Source organism: Ranitomeya imitator, chromosome 6 (genome assembly GCF_032444005.1).
Source record: "Ranitomeya imitator isolate aRanImi1 chromosome 6, aRanImi1.pri, whole genome shotgun sequence".
Classification (NCBI taxonomy): domain Eukaryota; kingdom Metazoa; phylum Chordata; class Amphibia; order Anura; family Dendrobatidae; genus Ranitomeya; species Ranitomeya imitator.
In genome coordinates, this window is record NC_091287.1 from 43,935,380 (window position 1) to 43,953,449 (window position 18,070).

Here is an 18,070-nt window from a genome sequence, read left to right on the forward strand (position 1 = left end):
CCACATGAAGAAAAAAAGGCGATATAGTGTCACTCTGCACAGTAACAGGACCGCCCCCCCATTTAAAACAGTATACTCAAAAAATAAAATAAATACATCACTGCAGTAATAATATCCCTTAATTAGCCCCTATGGTAATAATATTCCCCACCCTGGCCCCGTGTGTCTCATTCCTGGCTCCAGCCATATGTTCTCCCATCCTGCACTCATGAGTATCCATTCTACACCATATGATCTCCCCATCCTGCCCCATCTGTCTCCATCCTGCCCCATGATCCAATCCTGCCCCATGTCTTTCATTCTGCCCCATGTCTCCAATCATGCCCGTGTCTACATTCTGCCCATGCCTCCAGTCCTGCCCCCAGTGTGTCCAGCATATTACCCCCAGTGTGTCCAGCAATCTGCCCCAGTATGTCCAGCATTGCCCCCAGTGTCTCCAGCAATCTGTCCCAGTGTCCGACTCCAGCATATTGCCCCCAGTGTGTCCAGCAATCTGCCCCAGTGTGTCCTCCAGCATTGCCCCAGTGTTTCCAGCATTGCCCCAGTGTCTCCAGCAATCATCTGCCCCAGTGTGTCCTCCAGCATTGCCCCAGTGTCTCCAGCAACCTGCCCCAGTGTCTCCAGCATTGCCCCAGTGTCTCCAGCATTGCCCCAGTGTCTCCAGCAATCTGCCCCAGTGTGTCCTCCAGCATTGCCCCAGTGTGTCCAGCAATCTGCCCCAGTGTCTCCAGCATTGCCCCAGTGTCTCCAGCATTGCCCCCAGTGTCTCCAGCATTGCCCCAGTTTCTCCAGCATTGCCCCAGTATCTCCAGCATTGCCCCAGTGTGTCCTCCAGCAATCTGCCCCAGTGTGTCCTCCAGCAATCTGCCCCAGTGTCTCCAGCATTGCCCCAGTGTCTCCAGCATTGCCCCAGTGTGTCCTCCAGCATTGCCCCAGTGTGTCCTCCAGCATTGCCCCAGCAATCTGCCCCAGTGTGTCCTCCAGCAATCTGCCCCAGTGTGTCCTCCAGCAATCTGCCCCAGTGTGTCCTCCAGCAATCTGCCCCAGTGTGTCCAGCAATCTGTCCCAGTGTGTCCAGCAATCATCTGCCCCAGTGTGTCCAGCATTGCCCCAGTGTGTCCAGCAATCTGCCCCAGTGTCTCCAGCATTGCCCCAGTGTCTCCCGCATTGCCCCAGTGTCTCCAGCAATCTGTCCTAGTGTGTCCAGCAATCTGCCCTAGTGTGTCGTCCAGCAATCTGCCCCAGTATCTCCAGCATTGCCCCAGTGTCTCCAGCAATCTGCCCCAGTGTCTCCAGCATTGCACCAGTGTCTCCAGCATTGCCCCAGTGTCTCCAGCAATCTGCCCCAGTGTCTCCAGCATTGCTCCAGTGTCTCCAGCAATCTGTCCCAGTGTCTCCAGCATTGCCCCAGTGTCTCCAGCAATCTGCCCCAGTGTCTCCAGCAATCTGCCCCAGTGTCTCCAGCATTGCCCCCAGTGTGTCCTCCAGCAATCTGCCCCAGTGTCTCCAGCATTGCCCCAGTGCCTCCAGCATTGCCCCAGTGTGTCCTCCAGCATTGCCCCCAGTGTGTCCTCCAGCAATCTGCCCCAGTGTCTCCAGCATTGCCCCCAGTGTCTCCAGCATTGCCCCCAGTGTGTCCACCGTTAGCTTATCAAAAAAAACAACAACAAAAAAAACAAACAGTCTCCTCACCTGTCCGCGCTCCAGGTGGCGAGCTCCCTCCAGCAGCGCACACTCTCCGGCGACTGACAATGACGTCAGATGCCGGCGACGTGTGCGCTGCGGCCAACTTCAGCTGTCAGCCTCCAATTGGCTGGCGGCTATTGTTAACTATTGACGTGCGGGTGCGCACCCGCACGTCAATAGGAAACCGCCGCAACACCGGAAGGGGCCCGGTGAGTAGATGAGAAGGGACCCGGTGCGGGCCCCCTCTCTCTGCCCACCGGGTCCGGGGGCACATAAATGCCGGCGGGCATTCACAGACGATTAGCGGAGGGTCAATCTGTGCGGTAGCCCAGGGCCCCCCCCAGACCACTGGGCCCTGGGCTACCGCCCATATTGACCCTCTGATAATCCGCCCCTGTTGCTTTAGCAACACTCGAGTGGTTTAGGGAAAACATGTAAATGTTTTTTAGTGGCCTAGTCAAAGCACAGACCTTATCCAATTGAGAATCTGTGGTCAGACCTGAAGATCGCTGTTCACCAGAAGAAACCATCTAACTTGAAGGAGCTGGATCAGTTTTCCTTGAGGAATGGGCAATAATCCCAGTGGCAAGATGTGGAAAGGTCACAGAGACTTATCCAAAGCGACTTGCAGCTGAAATTGCTGCAAAAGGAGGCTCTGCAAAGTTTCGACTTTACGGGGCTAATAGTTATGTACACTGAAGTTTTCAGTTATTTTGTCCTATTTGTTGTTTGCTTCACAAGAAAAAGAAAACCGAATGTTCACAGTTGTACATATGTTCTTTACATAAACTGATGCAAACCCTAAAAAAAAACTGTGAAATTCCAGGTTGTGAGGTAGCAAAACATGAAAAATGACAAGGGGGTGAATACTTTTGAAAGCCACTGTAGGTGGTCACAAAAATTTTAGCCAGCATGCTCTCCATTGCCAGCATGTTCCCTACTTCTCCTGTTCCAGGTAGAGAGCTTTGTCATCATTACTGCTCCTGTGGGCAGGTGCAGACAACTGTGTAGAGAATCGGGTTGATAATGCTAATCACCCTCTGATAATGAGTGTGATCACAGTGATCCAATTCTCTTCGATACTTAAAAGATGGAGGAAAAAATTCCTCCATCTTCTCCATTGTGTCAGTATGTGAAACTCGGACTCATTGACTTGCATGGCCAAATGTAATCTAAATATCAGATCAAAATCCGTTATGCCAGGGGTGTCAAACTGCATTCCTCGAGGGCTGCAAACAGGTCATGTTTTCAGGATTTCCTTGTACTGCACAGGTGATAATTTAATCACCTACACAAATAATGAGTTGGTGATTAAATTATCACCTGTGCAGTACAAGGAAATCCTGAAAACATGACCTGTTTGCAGCCCTCGAGGAATGCAGTTTGACACCCCTGCGTTATGCAGCAATCTCTTCCTTGGAACGACTTGGTCCAAGGAAAAAAAATCAGAAATGTGCACAGCCCCATAGATTAAAATGGGGTTTGTCAGATCACGCTCAGACCGATAATATGGTTGACTGCACAAGCCCTTTGGCGGATTCCTTGCCATTCTGTACTCATACTAACACCATGTTCCAAATTATTATGCAAATGATATTTTTCTCGGATTTTCCTAAATGGTCGGTGCAAATGACAGTCAGTCAAATAAAAGTCATCACCCGTTAGATTACACATCGAATTTTATTGAAGAAACCTCCCAATGATAACAGTATAATCTCCAAAATGAATACCACCAAAATGAATAAAAACTCAAAATGCACTGTTCCAAATTATTAGGCACAGTAGAATTTCTAAACATTTGATATGTTTTAAAGAACTGAAAATGCTCATTTGTGGAATTTGCAGCATTAGGAGGTCACATTCACTGAACAAAAAAGCTATTTAACTCCAAAACATCCTAAGGGTATGTTCACACGTTCCTGATTTCCATCCTTTTTTTTTCAGGACTGTTTTTTAAAAAACTGCAGCTCTTGGCAGAAAACGCAGGTCCTTTTTTTGGTCCTTTTTTTTGTCCTTTTTTGATGCGTTTTTTGATCCTTTTTTTGATCCTTTTTTTTAATGCAGTTTTCTATGCAGTTAAAATGGCTGAAAATACCCTAACCCTACCCCTAACCGTACCCCTACCCCTAACCCTAACCCTACCCCTAACCCTACCCCTACCCCTAACCCTACCCCTAACCCTACCCCTAACCCTACCCCTACCCCTAACCCTACCCCTAACCCTATTCTAACCTTAGTGGAAAAAAAAAAAATTCTTGATTTTTTTTTATTGTCCCTACCTAATGGGGGTGACAAAGGGGGGGGGGGTGTCATTTACTATTTTTTTTTATTTTGATCACTGAGATAGGTTATATCTCAGTGATCAAAATGCACTTTGGAACGAATCTGCCGGCCGGCAGATTCGGCGGGCGCAAGATGGTGGCGCCCAGGGAGAAGACGGCCGGACGGACACCGGGTAAGTATAAGGGGGGGAGATTAGGGCACGGGGGGGGGGCATCGGAGCACTGGGGGGGGGGCATCGGAGCACGGGGCGGTGGGATTGGAGCACGGGGAGGCGGTATCGGAGCACGGGGGGGCAGCCACACTCCGCCCACGCACTTCCGCCCGCTTCCCCGCACTTCCTGCTGCAGTGGTTCGGCACCACAAACCGCAGTAAAACCCGCAGATATTTTTTTCATCTGCGGGTTTTACTGCGGGTTTGACCTCACAATGGAGGTCAATGGGTGCAGAACCGCTGCGGCTCCGAAAAAAGAAGTGACATGGTACTTCTTTTTTCCCGCAGCTATTCAGCGCGGTTTTTTTTTTGATTTTCCGCATTGTGGGCACAGCAGTTCCTGTTTTCCATAGGGTACAATGTAATGTACCCTGCATGGAAAACAGCTGCGGACCCGCAGCGGGAAAATCGCGGCAATTCCGCGTGAAAAAAAGGATCGTGTGAACATGGCCTAACAGGCCAAGTTACATGTAACATAGGAGCCCTTCTTTGATATCACCTTCACAATTCTTGCATCCATTCAACTTGTGAGTTTTTGGAGAGTTTCTGCTTGTATTTCTTCCCTCCCAGAGCTGCTGTTTTGATGTGAACTGCCTCCCACCCTCATAGATCTTGTGCTGGACTGGATGATACTCCAAAGGTTTTCTATAGGGTTGAGGTCAGGGGAAGATGGTGGCCACACCATGAGTTTATCTCCTTTTATGCCCATAGCAGCTAATGACTCAGAGGGATTCTTTGCTGCATGAGATGGTTAACTGTCATGCATGAAGATGATTTTGCTCCTGAAGGCACGTTTCTGCTTTTTATACCATGGACGAAAGTTGTCAGTCAGAAACTCTATATACTTTGCAGAGGTCATTTTCACACCTTCAGGAACCTTAAAGGGCCCTACCAGCTGTTTCCCCATGATTCCAGCCCAAAACATGACTCCTCCACCTCCTTGCTGACATCGCAGCCTTGTTGGTACATGGTGGCCATCCACCAACCATCCACTACTCCATCCATCTGGACCATCCAGGGTTGCTTGACACTAAAGGTACCGTCACACTTAGCGACGCTGCAGCGATACCGACAACGATCCGGATCGCTGCAGCGTCGCTGTTTGGTCGCTGGAGAGCTGTCACACAGACCGCTCTCCAGTGACCAACGATGCCGGTAACCAGGGTAAACATCGGGTAACTAAGCGCAGGGCCGCGCTTAGTAACCCGATGTTTACCCTGGTTACCATCCTAAAAGTAAAGAAAACAAACAGTACATACTTACCTACAGCCGTCTGTCCTCCAGCGCTGTGCTCTGCACTCCTCCTGTACTGTCTGTGTGAGCACAGCGGCTGGAAAGCAGAGCGGTGACGTCACCGCTCTGCTTTCCGGCTGACCGACGCTCACAGCCAGTACAGGAGGAGAGCAGAGCACAGCGCTGGAGGACAGACGGCTGTAGGTAAGTATGTAGTGTTTGTTTTTTTTACTTTTAGGATGGTAACCAGGGTAAACATCGGGTTACTAAGCGCGGCCCTGCGCTTAGTTACCCGATGTTTACCCTGGTTACCAGTGAAGACATCGCTGAATCGGTGTCACACACACCAATTCAGCGATGTCTGCGGGGAGTCCAGCGACCAAATAAAGTTCTGGACTTTCTTCCCCGACCAGCGACAGCACAGCAGGGGCCTGATCGCTGCTGCCTGTCACACTGGACGATATCGCTAGCGAGGACGCTGCAACGTCACGGATCGCTAGCGATATCGTCTAGTGTGACGGTACCTTTAGTCTTCATGTATGTCTGGGCCCACTGCAACCATTTCTGCTTGGGAAGACTGTTTAGGGGTGGCCAAATAGTAGGTTTATGCACCACAGCAAGCCTTTGAAGAATCCTACACCTTGAGGTTCGAGGGACTCCAGAGGCACCAGCAGCTTCAAATATCTGTTTGCTGGTTTGTAAAGGCTTTTTAGCAGCTGCTCTCTTAGGCTGCTTTCACACATCAGGTTTTTTGTTTCAGGCGAATTCCGGCTCTTCCGACAAAAAACGGAATAGAAAACCGGAGAAGCCGGATCCGGCATTTCCCCCATTGAATATTATTGGTGCCGGATGGCGCCTGATAGCCCAGCGTTCCTTCCGGTTTGATGCCGGATCCGGCGTCAAGTCGATTCCGGCGTCTGGAAAAAACGTGTACTGTAACGTTTTTTGTCTCCGGCGAAAAAGCCGGAAAGGCCGGATCCGGTCTTTCCGGCTTTTTACAACAATGCATGTCTATGGATGCCGGAAAGCGCCGGATCCGGAAAAAATCGGATCCGGCGGCCGTATCCGGCTTTTTACACTGAGCATGCTCAAAAAACTTTGATCAGCCCCCTGGACTATATGTAAAGCAGGGCCATGAGGCCTTCAGCCATTTCCAGCCCAAAAGCAGAAGAGCCAACACCCTGCCAAGACGGAAGGAGCCAGAGAGCCTGCCACAGAGCTGAGAGCCTGCCACAGAGCTAGAGCCTGCCACAGAGCTGAGAGCCTGCCACAGAGCCGGGAGCCTTCCACAGAGCCGGGAGCCGAGAGACTTCCACAGAGCTGAGAGCCTGCCACAGAGCCGGGAGCCGAGAGCCTGCCACAGAGCTGAGAGCCTGCCACAGAGCCGAGAGCCTGCCACAGAGCCGAGAGCCTGCCACAGAGCTGAGAGCCTGCCACAGAGCTGAGAGCCTGCCACAGAGCTGACAGCCTGCCACAGAGCTGAGAGCCTGCCACAGAGCCGGGAGCCGAGAGCCTGCCACAGAGCCGAGAGCCTGCCACAGAGCCGAGAGCCTGCCACAGAGCTGAGAGCCTGCCACAGAGCTGAGAGCCTGCCACAGAGCTGAGAGCCTGCCACAGAGCCGGGAGCCGAGAGCCTGCCACAGAGCCGAGAGCTGAGAGACTTCCACAGAGCTGAGAGCCATGTCTCCGGGGAGGCCTCCTCCTCCTCGCCGTCCACGCACAGAGGTTAGTATGAACCAAAGGTGTGTGTGTGTGTGTGTATCATCTATTCTTTTATGTTTCATCGTAGGAAGCTGATGAGGCTGAGTCCCCCGGAGAAGAGGTGGTCCCCGAAGATGAGGGAAGGGGTGGAGAAACCCACGGAGAGGGCTCACAATTGGTATGTATCTGTGATGTATTACGGAAACACACCCTACACTACACACAAAACATAACACTAGATGCTTACAACAAAATACATAGAAACTGATACTTTCAAACCACACACAACACATACAAAACATATATATCACATGGCACACAACACATAGAATGGCTACCAACAACCCCATAATTTTTTATTTTTGTATTCTAGAGTTCTGAATCTGGTGCCCAAGCAATAGGTCCTTCCAGTGGCTCCCGGGGTCGTCGGCGACATTCACGTGGCGGCCGTCGTCATGTAGGTTTTTTGTTATTTTTTGGGTGCAGGTTAGCAATGTTTCAAATTTGGTGTTAATTTTTTCCCCCTTTTCAAACAGGTTTCACAGCGTGCTCCAGATTCGGACGGTGAGGAGGTCGGCCTTGATATTGACCTCCTCATCGATCTTGTCAGAGACAGGGAGCCGTTGTGGAATATGGGTGACCGCCGCCATGCTGATCTCTCAGTGACCCGTCGACTCTGGGAGCAAATCTGCTGTGAACTGATTCCGAGGTGGGAGGACCTAGATGTTCAGGCCCAGATTCAAGAACGTAAGTATCCTCAGTTCAGTTTTGGTGATGCATTCTAAAATGCTGTTTCTAACCAAGTTGTCTTTCTCCTATTTTAACAGGTGAGCGGATTGTGAAAAGGTGGCGGTCGATCAGGGATCGCTTTAAGAAGGAGTTCAATAAAGAGATGCAGGCCCGGAGTGGATCTGGAGGACGCAGGAGCACGTACAAATACGCAAGGGCCCTGTCGTTCCTCAGGTCAACGATGGTCACCCGAAGGTAAATATTACCCACCACATGCACTAATGTTTTACATGTCTAACCTCTTTTGCTCTTTCAGCCAGGGCCATGCAATGACAGTATATTAATTGTTTGTTTCTCTCTTTTTCCACAGTACCGTTGGGAGCACTCTGGAGCCTGCAGCACAATTGAACACTTCTGGGGCGATCCCTCAAGAGGCCGCCACCGAGGGACACTTTGACAGTGAGGAACCCTCTGCACCTTCCCACTCTGCACCTTCCCACTCTGCACCTTCCCACTCTGCATTTTCCCACTCTGCACCTTTCCACTCTGCACCTTCCCACTCTACCGATCCCTCTTTCCCATCCACGAGCACTGGAGCATCCTGGCCGGTTCCATTGCATGTAGCTGCTGGTGAGAACATAGCGTTTCCTGTACCCCACCCTTCTGCTGCAGCCACCTCTAGTACACCTGTAGCATCGGGGCGGTTTCGCCAGAGGGGTCAGATACATAGTTATGCTCCCGAGTTCTTGCACCTGAACGCATCGTTCCAGAACTGTCTGAAAGTTTTGTCCGAGCAAATGGCTGCAGGATTCAATTTCATAAATAAAAGTATGCTCGAGATGCATACACTTCTGGTAACGATGCGTTCAGAGGCAAAACAGTCCCCGAACAACACTTTTTTTCAGTCGGTGCTTGAGCAAATGGAGACGCTATCTACTTCTCAGCAGATGCAAGTAATGGAATCCTGCCAGTCTACTCTAGCGCTAATTGCCTCTAGAGCAGATAGTTCTTCCAACCATCCTCCAACTTGCCCCCCTTCCTCCACTGTCCACCACTACAGCCAGTACCATCCTCCTGACCCGTATCGCCAAACAGACATTGCCCCATCACGCCCAACTCGCCATCATCCACATCGTGCCCCGTCCCACCAGCCACACCACCAGCCCCGTGCCCCTTCCCACCATCCACACTATCAGCATCCCTCCCGTGCCACTTCACACCCATATGATGATCCAGACCCATACAACTTCCCATCTACTTCATCCTCACCTCCTCTCCCTGCCCACTTCCAACAGACTGTATCACCCTCTTCCCAAACATCTTCTACACACATCACTCATTCTGCCACCCAGTCCTCCCAAAACATTTCGTACACCCCTCCACCCTACCAAATTTCTAACCCCAATCCCACTTTCTTGTCCACCCGCTCAATAGCTTTCTCCACTCCTTCACCCCTAACCGGTGAACATTCTCCACCACCATCACATTCCTCTCTCCACACTCCCACTGTCGAAGTGTCCCTATCAGACAGTGCCTCCGATAGTATCTCCACCCCGACGTATGAAAACATTTAGTACCCCATTTTTTTGTGTGTTACATTGTTAATAAAAGTTTTTGGTTGAAAAATCTCTTGTATTTATTCATTAGGAACAAATAACACTTTTGTAAAAAAAAGGTTTATTGGTAACAGTAGAACTTTGGGTATGCACATCTTGATTTAAAAATAAACTCAAACAGGTACCCAACATGGTTAAAAGGTAAACCCAAACAGGTACGCAACATGAGGGTAAAAACCAAACTGGTATACAACATGGGTAAGGTAAAAACAACAGGTACGCAACATGGGTAAAGGTTAAAGTTATTACTAGGTATACACAAAGTGTTTAAACTATATCATCCTGTCAGTGTATTCTTCCTTGGGGTGAAATAAAATATTCTGCAAAGTGATCCCGTATTCTGGACACTGTGGCAGAACTTCTGTATGTATGGATGCTGTAATCCATCAAGGTGGTTTCGGCAGAATGGTCCTCAATGGAAAGCTGTTCCTTGGATATAACATAATTGTGGAGGACAACGCACGCTTTCACCACCTCATCCACAGTGTTTGTGTTTAAGTTTATGGATGTCAAGAGAACTCTCCATTTGGCGGTTAGGATCCCAAACGCACACTCCACCATTCTCCTTGCACGTGTGAGTCTGTAGTTGAAAATTTTTTTGGTATTGGTTAAACCACGGCTGGAGTAGGGTTTCAAAAGATGCTCTGAAAGCTGAAAAGCTTCATCCCCAACACATACAAATGGCATTGGTGGATCGGAAGTTTGAGGCAGTGGTCTTTGGGGGGGAAATTGAAAGGTTTTTCCATATAAATGCCGCCCCATAGAAGACAGTTTGAAAACTTGCGAATCATTAGAACGACCATACGCCCCAATGTCCACCGCTACAAATTTGTAATCCGCATCGGCGATGGCCATCAGCACGATGGAAAAGTACTTCTTGTAGTTGAAATACTGAGATCCAGAACCAGCCGGTTTCACGATACGGATGTGTTTCCCATCCACCGCACCCAAGCAATTGGGAAACTGGCACACTTCCAGGAATCTGTCAGCTACTTCCAACCATGTCTGCATTGTGGGATGTGGAATGTATTCTTCATGCAAACAGTCCCACAGTGCACGGCAAGTGTGCCTCACTATTCCTGATATTGTGGAAATGCCCAGTCTGAATTGAAAATGTAGGGAAGACAGGGATTCACCGGTTGCTAGGAATCTGTGAAGAAAAGGAAGGAAGAAATTACTACAAATTCAAAATATCAAATAAAGAGTCCACAACAAAAGTTGATGCAAAAAGAATGCTTACCGAAGAGTCACCATCAGACGCTCAGCTGGGGTAATGGAGAATCGGCAATAGGTATCACTCCTTCTTATCAGATGTTGAACCCGCTCCACCAATATATCAAAGTTCTCCGCTTTCATCCGAACATAGCAGAAAAACTTTTCAGGGTCACCTCGAAGCTCCATCTACAACGTTGAAAAGACTCCCCGGGTCATTCTCTGTGCCGTGATGGGGTGGATCCACAAACGGCGGCGTCGCAGACGCATGACACGCTGTCTCTCTTCCTCTTTCTCAATCACAATAGCTTTTAATCGATTCGCCTCTGTGATGAAATCCACGTTGTTCTGCAGAATCTTTGCAATAATGCCCTCCATCTTGCTCTGTAGCTTGCTCCTCTCCAACCCGTCACAGATGTTAAGAACACTGTATATATAGTTTTCAGCCGGCCAATCACCTTTTTAGCCTTTCAGGGGGCGTTTTTTAAAGCCGGATCCGTAAAAAACCGGAAAGAAAAACGGACGAAACGGATGCGACCGGACGAGCCGGATCAGGTTTTTTGCCGGATCCGGACAACGGATCCGGCTAAAAAACCGGATCCGGCTCGTCCGGTTGCATCCGGTTTCTTTAAAAAAAAACGGATCCGGTGATGCGGCGCGACGCTGCATCCGGCATCCGGCAAAAAACCTGATGTGTGAAAGCAGGCTTAATCCAATGAACTTGCCTGGCAGAAACCTTCCTCATTATGCCTTTATCAGCACGAACACGTCTGTACTCAGATTCAGCCACAAATCTCTTCACAGTACGATGATCACGCTTAAGTTTTCGGGAAATATCTAATATTTTCATCCCTTGACCAAGGCATTGCACTATTTAACGCTTTTCAGCACCAGAGAGATCCTTTTTAGTTCCCATATTGCTTGAAACCTGTGGCCTGCTTAATAATGTGGAACATCATTTTTAAGTACTTTTCCTTTAATGAGAATCACCTGGAAAACTAATTATGACATGTGTTTAAGATTGATTTCAGTGATCCATTGAGCCCTGAGACACAATACCATCCACGAGTTTATTTGAAAAACAAAACAATTAAATCTTTATGACGCTTAAATCTAATTTGCATAATAATTTGGAACACGGTATATAAAGGTTTTTACTACAAAGCCTTCCCGTTTTTTGCTTTTGTTTTTAAGCAAGAATTATACAGCGACTTTGGCTACAGCATAGGTTTTGCGGACAAATGTGTTCATGCTGCTGCTACATTGCAGCATAATGCGAGTGAATAGAGCTGTATCGCGACCTGCAAGGTACCACAAACACGTCAAGCTAGCTGCAAAAAATGAAACTGGTTCGATTATTATGACTATTTATTATTATTATTTTGCCATTTGCTTGACGTGGTACCTTGCAGGTTGCGACACGACCCCATTGACTTGCATCACCCTGCGGCATACAGCAAGCTTTGGACGTGCGATCTGTATCCATGTAGCTCCAGCCTAAAGGTACTGTCACACTAGACGATATCGCTAGCGATCCGTGACGTTGCAGCGTCCTCGCTAGTGATATCGTCCAGTGTGACAGGCAGCAGCGATCAGGCCCCTGCTGGGAGATCGCTGGTCGGGGAAGAAAGTCCAGAACTTTATTTCGTTGCTGGACTCCCCGTAGACATCGCTGAATCGGCGTGTGTGACACCGATTCAGCGATGTCTTTGCTGGTAACCAGGGTAAACATCGGGTAACTAAGCGCAGGGCCGCGCTTAGTAACCCGATGTTTACCCTGGTTACCATCCTAAAAGTAAAAAAAAAACAAACAGTACATACTTACCTACAGCCGTCTGTCCTCCAGCGCTGTGCTCTGCACTCCTCCTGCTCTGGCTGTGAGCGTCGGTCAGCCGGAAAGCAGAGTGGTGACGTCACCGCTCTGCTTTCTGGCTGCCCGGCGCTCACAGCCAGACCAGAGAAGCAGAGCGCCAAGGACAGACAGCGGTAGGTAAGTATGTAGCATTTGTTTTTTTACTTTTTAGGATGGTAACCAGGGTAAACATCGGGTTACTAAGCGCGGCCCTGCGCTTAGTTACCCGATGTTTACCCTGGTTACCGGGGACCTCGGGATCGTTGGTCGCTGGAGAGCTGTCTGTGTGACAGCTCTCCAGCGACCAAACAGCGACGCTGCAGCGATCCGGATCGTTGTCGGTATCGCTGCAGCGTCGCTATGTGTGACGGTGCCTTAAATGTTTAATGCATTCATTGACTTCCAATCTGAAAATTAAGAATGTACACAGACAACCCAGGAAATAATAGAGAACGCTCCCCCTGGTCAGAGTGTAGAGGACAATTGATTTACTGCTATATTTAAGCACAGAGTGAAATGTTTATCTCTCGGCGGCAGACCTGATTCTTGTCTTCATTGTATGAACTAGCTAGGAGATGGAAAGATTAGCTGGGCCCTATCCCAAGTCGCTACATCTCTAATCTGCTCTGTTAGTCAATCTGACTCTCACCTGCCGATACAACTGAATTATCACAGTCATTTATTCCCAGAACAGTTCATTTATCAGTGGGGGATAAGAGCATTTGGAAGAGTTTGATATTTCACAGTTTGACACTTTGCAGCGTTTAGCAGAATAGTCGCAGTATCGCTACTTATTAAAATAAATCCCCTAAAAATACTTTATGAAATACTTGTAGCTTTTTTTTTTTATTTCAGGTTTACTGCTTTCTTAGTTAGTTGGTAATGTTTTTGTTTACGTTTTCTAATTATTTGGAAGCCTGTGGTGCATTTATTTTAGTATGAACTGAGACTTTTCGTATTGTCCATAAATTGCAGCCATACAGCGATGTTTATGTGTGTTGGAGTATACAACAGCTGCAGGCTTATACTGGGGAACAATCTCGAGTGGACAGCAGAGGGTGCTGTGATAATTCTTAGAGTTCGTTATTTTGGTACTGTGTGACCTCGTTTGGTTTGTGTGTGCTTAGTTTCTCCTGTAATTCTCCATGTAATGATGCAGCCGCTATGGTGCCCATGAGCTGGTGGTGCTCCAATACTGTCGAATAGAATGGGATCCTTACTGATACAGTCGAACACAATGGAGCAGCAGGGAGCCGTTAGTTTCTTGCTGCACCATTCTGCCTGTGCATCAGAGGCATTCCGCACAGCAGGCATGATGGCATCATTACATACCGCCTCCTGTGCGGATGGAGCCTCAATCGGCACAGAGCACTGACTGGAGTGGACATCGGGGGAGCGGCAGAAGGTGAGTAGTTTGTATTTTTTTAATTGTAAGTATTTGTGAGGGCATTTTACTGTGTCGGGCCCTAAAACTGTATGTTGGGTTGTAGGTGGCATCATGTTGTGATTGAGACTGTGAGGGGCCTCACACTTTGTGGGAGGCTGTGGGTGACCTTATAGTGTGTGCAGGGGCTGCACACTGCATGTGGGATCTGTGTGTGGCATCATATTGTGTGAAAGGACACTAATACTATGTGGAGGACTGTGGGAGGCCTCATATTGCACGTTGGGGCTGTAGGGGACATCATACTGTGTGTAGGTGTCCTCATACTTTGGTGATATTATACTGACTGAGGGATCTGTTGTGGACATCATATTGTAGGTGAGGACATCACATTGTGTGTGGGGGGCCCCATACTGCTTGTGGGGGTTATGGGGCCATCATACTGTGTATAGGGGGCTATAAGGCCATAACACAATATATAGGGGAGCTGGTTTTTAGAAGTTTTTTTTATTGGAAAAGAATCAGTATAACTTATATTTTCTTCATGGAAATCCCTTTTTTGTTATGTCCAGTGGGCGGTCTTACGCAGTGATTGACAGTCATCTCTGCATTCACAGTCATATAGGAAAGACCATCAATCACTAGTATGCCCCCCCTCATTAGACTCTTATGCCTGCAACAATCAGAGATTTCAAGTAAGAGAAATGGTAAAAAATCCAAGTGGAAAGAAATAGGAAAAATGCAATTCCACCATTGTTTTTTGGGTTTTGTTTTTACACCGTTCATTATATGGGAAAAATGACCTAGTCAGTATAATTATGGTGACACCAATCGTACATAGTTTTTTTTTTATTTAAGTGGTGAAAACATTTTGGAAAGTTGTAAAAAAAAGTTTGGATTAGTGTCTCCATTTTCCAATATCTGTGGTCGTGGCATCTTATTTTTCTATCGATGGAGTCATGTTTTTTGTGTTTTTTGTGTGGTGAGCTGACAATTTTATCAATAACAATTTTGTGTAGATATGATGTTTTGATTTTTTTTGTTGTATTTTTTTTTGTAATAAAAAAGCACCCACAATTCTGCCATTTTAAGATATATTTTCTTTACAGAGTTTACCATATTGTTTAATTAATTTTACATTTTGAAAAGGCCAAACTTTTGCAGATGATTACAAATAGGTTTATACATTTATTTTTTAAGTGTTTTTAATTTTTAACAGGGCAACAGGCCGCCACAAAGAACAAACATGTTCCTCATCATAGAGAGACATGTGGGCAGGTCTTTCCTTGGTTTCTCTGGCTTAGAGCAGGAAGATAAAACCCTGCCTACAGTCCCACACTGGAGCACGAGCATCTCATTAACTGAAAACGTCTAAGGGCCCCTTTCCACTTGTGAGAAAAACGGACGAGTGCAATCCGATAAAAAATCGGATTGCACTCGGACCAATGTTTTTCAATAGGTGACATAAGTCAATGGGTGCGAGAAAAAAAACGCACAGCACTCACACCATGCGAGTGCTGTCCGATTCTTACGCACCCGTGTCCTTAGAAAAGCCGGCAATTCAGCGTAGAGTACAGTAAAATCACACTGGCAGGTTAGATGAGAGTAGATATATACACATAGAATAGGTATATATACATATATATATGTCACGGAGACACCTATATATATATATTTATATTTAATGCAGCGTGAGATAGCTTTAAAGCTGGTAATTCAATTACCGGCTTTTGCTTTCTCCTTCCTAAACCCGACATGATATGAGACATGGTTTACATACAGTAAACCATCTCATATCACCATTTTTTTTGCATATTCCACACTACTAATGTCAGTAGTGTGTATATGCAAAATTTATCCATTCTAGCTATTATATTTAAGGGTTAAATGGCGGAAAAAATTGGCGTGGGCTCCCGCGCAATTTTCTCCGCCAGAGTAGTAAAGCCAGTGACTGAGGACAGATATTAATAGCCTGGAGAGGGTCCACGGTTATTGCCCCCCCCCTGGCTAAAAATACCTGCCCCCAGCCACCCCAGAAAAGGCACATCTGGAAGATGCGCCTATTCTGGCACTTGGCCACTCTCTTCCCATTCCCGTGTAGCGGTGGGATATGGGGTAATGAAGGGTTAATGCCACCTTGCTATTGTAAGGTGACATTAAGCCTAATTAATAATGGAGAGGCGTCAATTATGACACCTATCCATTATTAATCCAATTGAATGAAAGGGTTAAAAAAACAGACACACAGACACATAGGTGAAATCCCAAGAAACAATGAAAACCCTATATTAAGGGTCACCAATCTAACCCAAGAAGAGGTGCGAAACCGGCTAAATAAGATTAAAATAGATAAATCTCCGGGTCCGGATGGCATACACCCACGAGTACTAAGAGAACTAAGTAATGTAATAGATAAACCATTATTTCTTATTTTTAGTGACTCTATAGCGACAGGGTCTGTTCCGCAGGACTGGCGCATAGCAAATGTGGTGCCAATATTCAAAAAGGGCTCTAAAAGTGAACCTGGAAATTATAGGCCAGTAAGTCTAACCTCTATTGTTGGTAAAATATTTGAAGGGTTTCTGAGGGATGTTATTCTGGATTATCTCAATGAGAATAACTGTTTAACTCCATATCAGCATGGGTTTATGAGAAATCGCTCCTGTCAAACCAATCTAATCAGTTTTTATGAAGAGGTAAGCTATAGGCTGGACCACGGTGAGTCATTGGACGTGGTATATCTCGATTTTTCCAAAGCGTTTGATACCGTGCCGCACAAGAGGTTGGTACACAAAATGAGAATGCTTGGTCTGGGGGAAAATGTGTGTAAATGGGTTAGTAACTGGCTTAGTGATAGAAAGCAGAGGGTGGTTATAAATGGTATAGTCTCTAACTGGGTCGCTGTGACCAGTGGGGTACCGCAGGGGTCAGTATTGGGACCTGTTCTCTTCAACATATTCATTAATGATCTGGTAGAAGGTTTACACAGTAAAATATCGATATTTGCAGATGATACAAAACTATGTAAAGCAGTTAATACAAGAGAAGATAGTATTCTGCTACAGATGGATCTGGATAAGTTGGAAACTTGGGCTGAAAGGTGGCAGATGAGGTTTAACAATGATAAATGTAAGGTTATACACATGGGAAGAGGGAATCAATATCACCATTACACACTGAACGGGAAACCACTGGGTAAATCTGACAGGGAGAAGGACTTGGGGATCCTAGTTAATGATAAACTTACCTGGAGCAGCCAGTGCCAGGCAGCAGCTGCCAAGGCAAACAGGATCATGGGGTGCATTAAAAGAGGTCTGGATACACATGATGAGAGCATTATACTGCCTCTGTACAAATCCCTAGTTAGACCGCACATGGAGTACTGTGTCCAGTTTTGGGCACCGGTGCTCAGGAAGGATATAATGGAACTAGAGAGAGTACAAAGGAGGGCAACAAAATTAATAAAGGGGATGGGAGAACTACAATACCCAGATAGATTAGCGAAATTAGGATTATTTAGTCTAGAAAAAAGACGACTGAGGGGCGATCTAATAACCATGTATAAGTATATAAGGGGACAATACAAATATCTCGCTGAGGATCTGTTTATACCAAGGAAGGTGACGGGCACAAGGGGGCATTCTTTGCGTCTGGAGGAGAGAAGGTTTTTCCACCAACATAGAAGAGGATTCTTTACTGTTAGGGCAGTGAGAATCTGGAATTGCTTGCCTGAGGAGGTGGTGATGGCGAACTCAGTCGAGGGGTTCAAGAGAGGCCTGGATGTCTTCCTGGAGCAGAACAATATTGTATCATACAATTATTAGGTTCTGTAGAAGGACGTAGATCTGGGTATTTATTATGATGGAATATAGGCTGAACTGGATGGACAAATGTCTTTTTTCGGCCTTACTAACTATGTTACTATGTTACTATGTTACATTATTAAAAATTATTTTAATGAAATAAAAACAAAGGTTGTTGTAATATTTTATGTAACGCCCAATCCAATCACTGAAGAAGCTCCCACGATCTATGAACAGCCAGCAGAGGGCGCCTCACTGCAAATGCAGGTAAATATACGTCATTGACCTACTTTACCTACATTCCCTGGGGGTTTGCAGTGAGGAGTAGCGTTGCATTAGCAGAACTCCTGGCTGCAAAAT

At 46.9% G+C, this 18,070-nt stretch overlaps 1 protein-coding gene across 1 annotated transcript; it reads left to right on the forward strand.

Moving 5' to 3' along the window:
* Window positions 1-7,073: 7,073 nt before the first annotated feature.
* Window positions 7,074-9,469, forward strand: LOC138641846 (melanoma-associated antigen C1-like). Its single transcript, XM_069729561.1, has 6 exons — window positions 7,074-7,138; window positions 7,203-7,292; window positions 7,488-7,571; window positions 7,651-7,861; window positions 7,942-8,098; window positions 8,214-9,469. The coding sequence occupies exons 1-6, from the start codon at window positions 7,094-7,096 to the stop codon at window positions 9,415-9,417; spliced, it is 1,791 nt and encodes a 596-aa protein (XP_069585662.1). The 5' UTR covers window positions 7,074-7,093; the 3' UTR covers window positions 9,418-9,469.
* The last annotated feature ends 8,601 nt before the right edge of the window (window positions 9,470-18,070 follow it).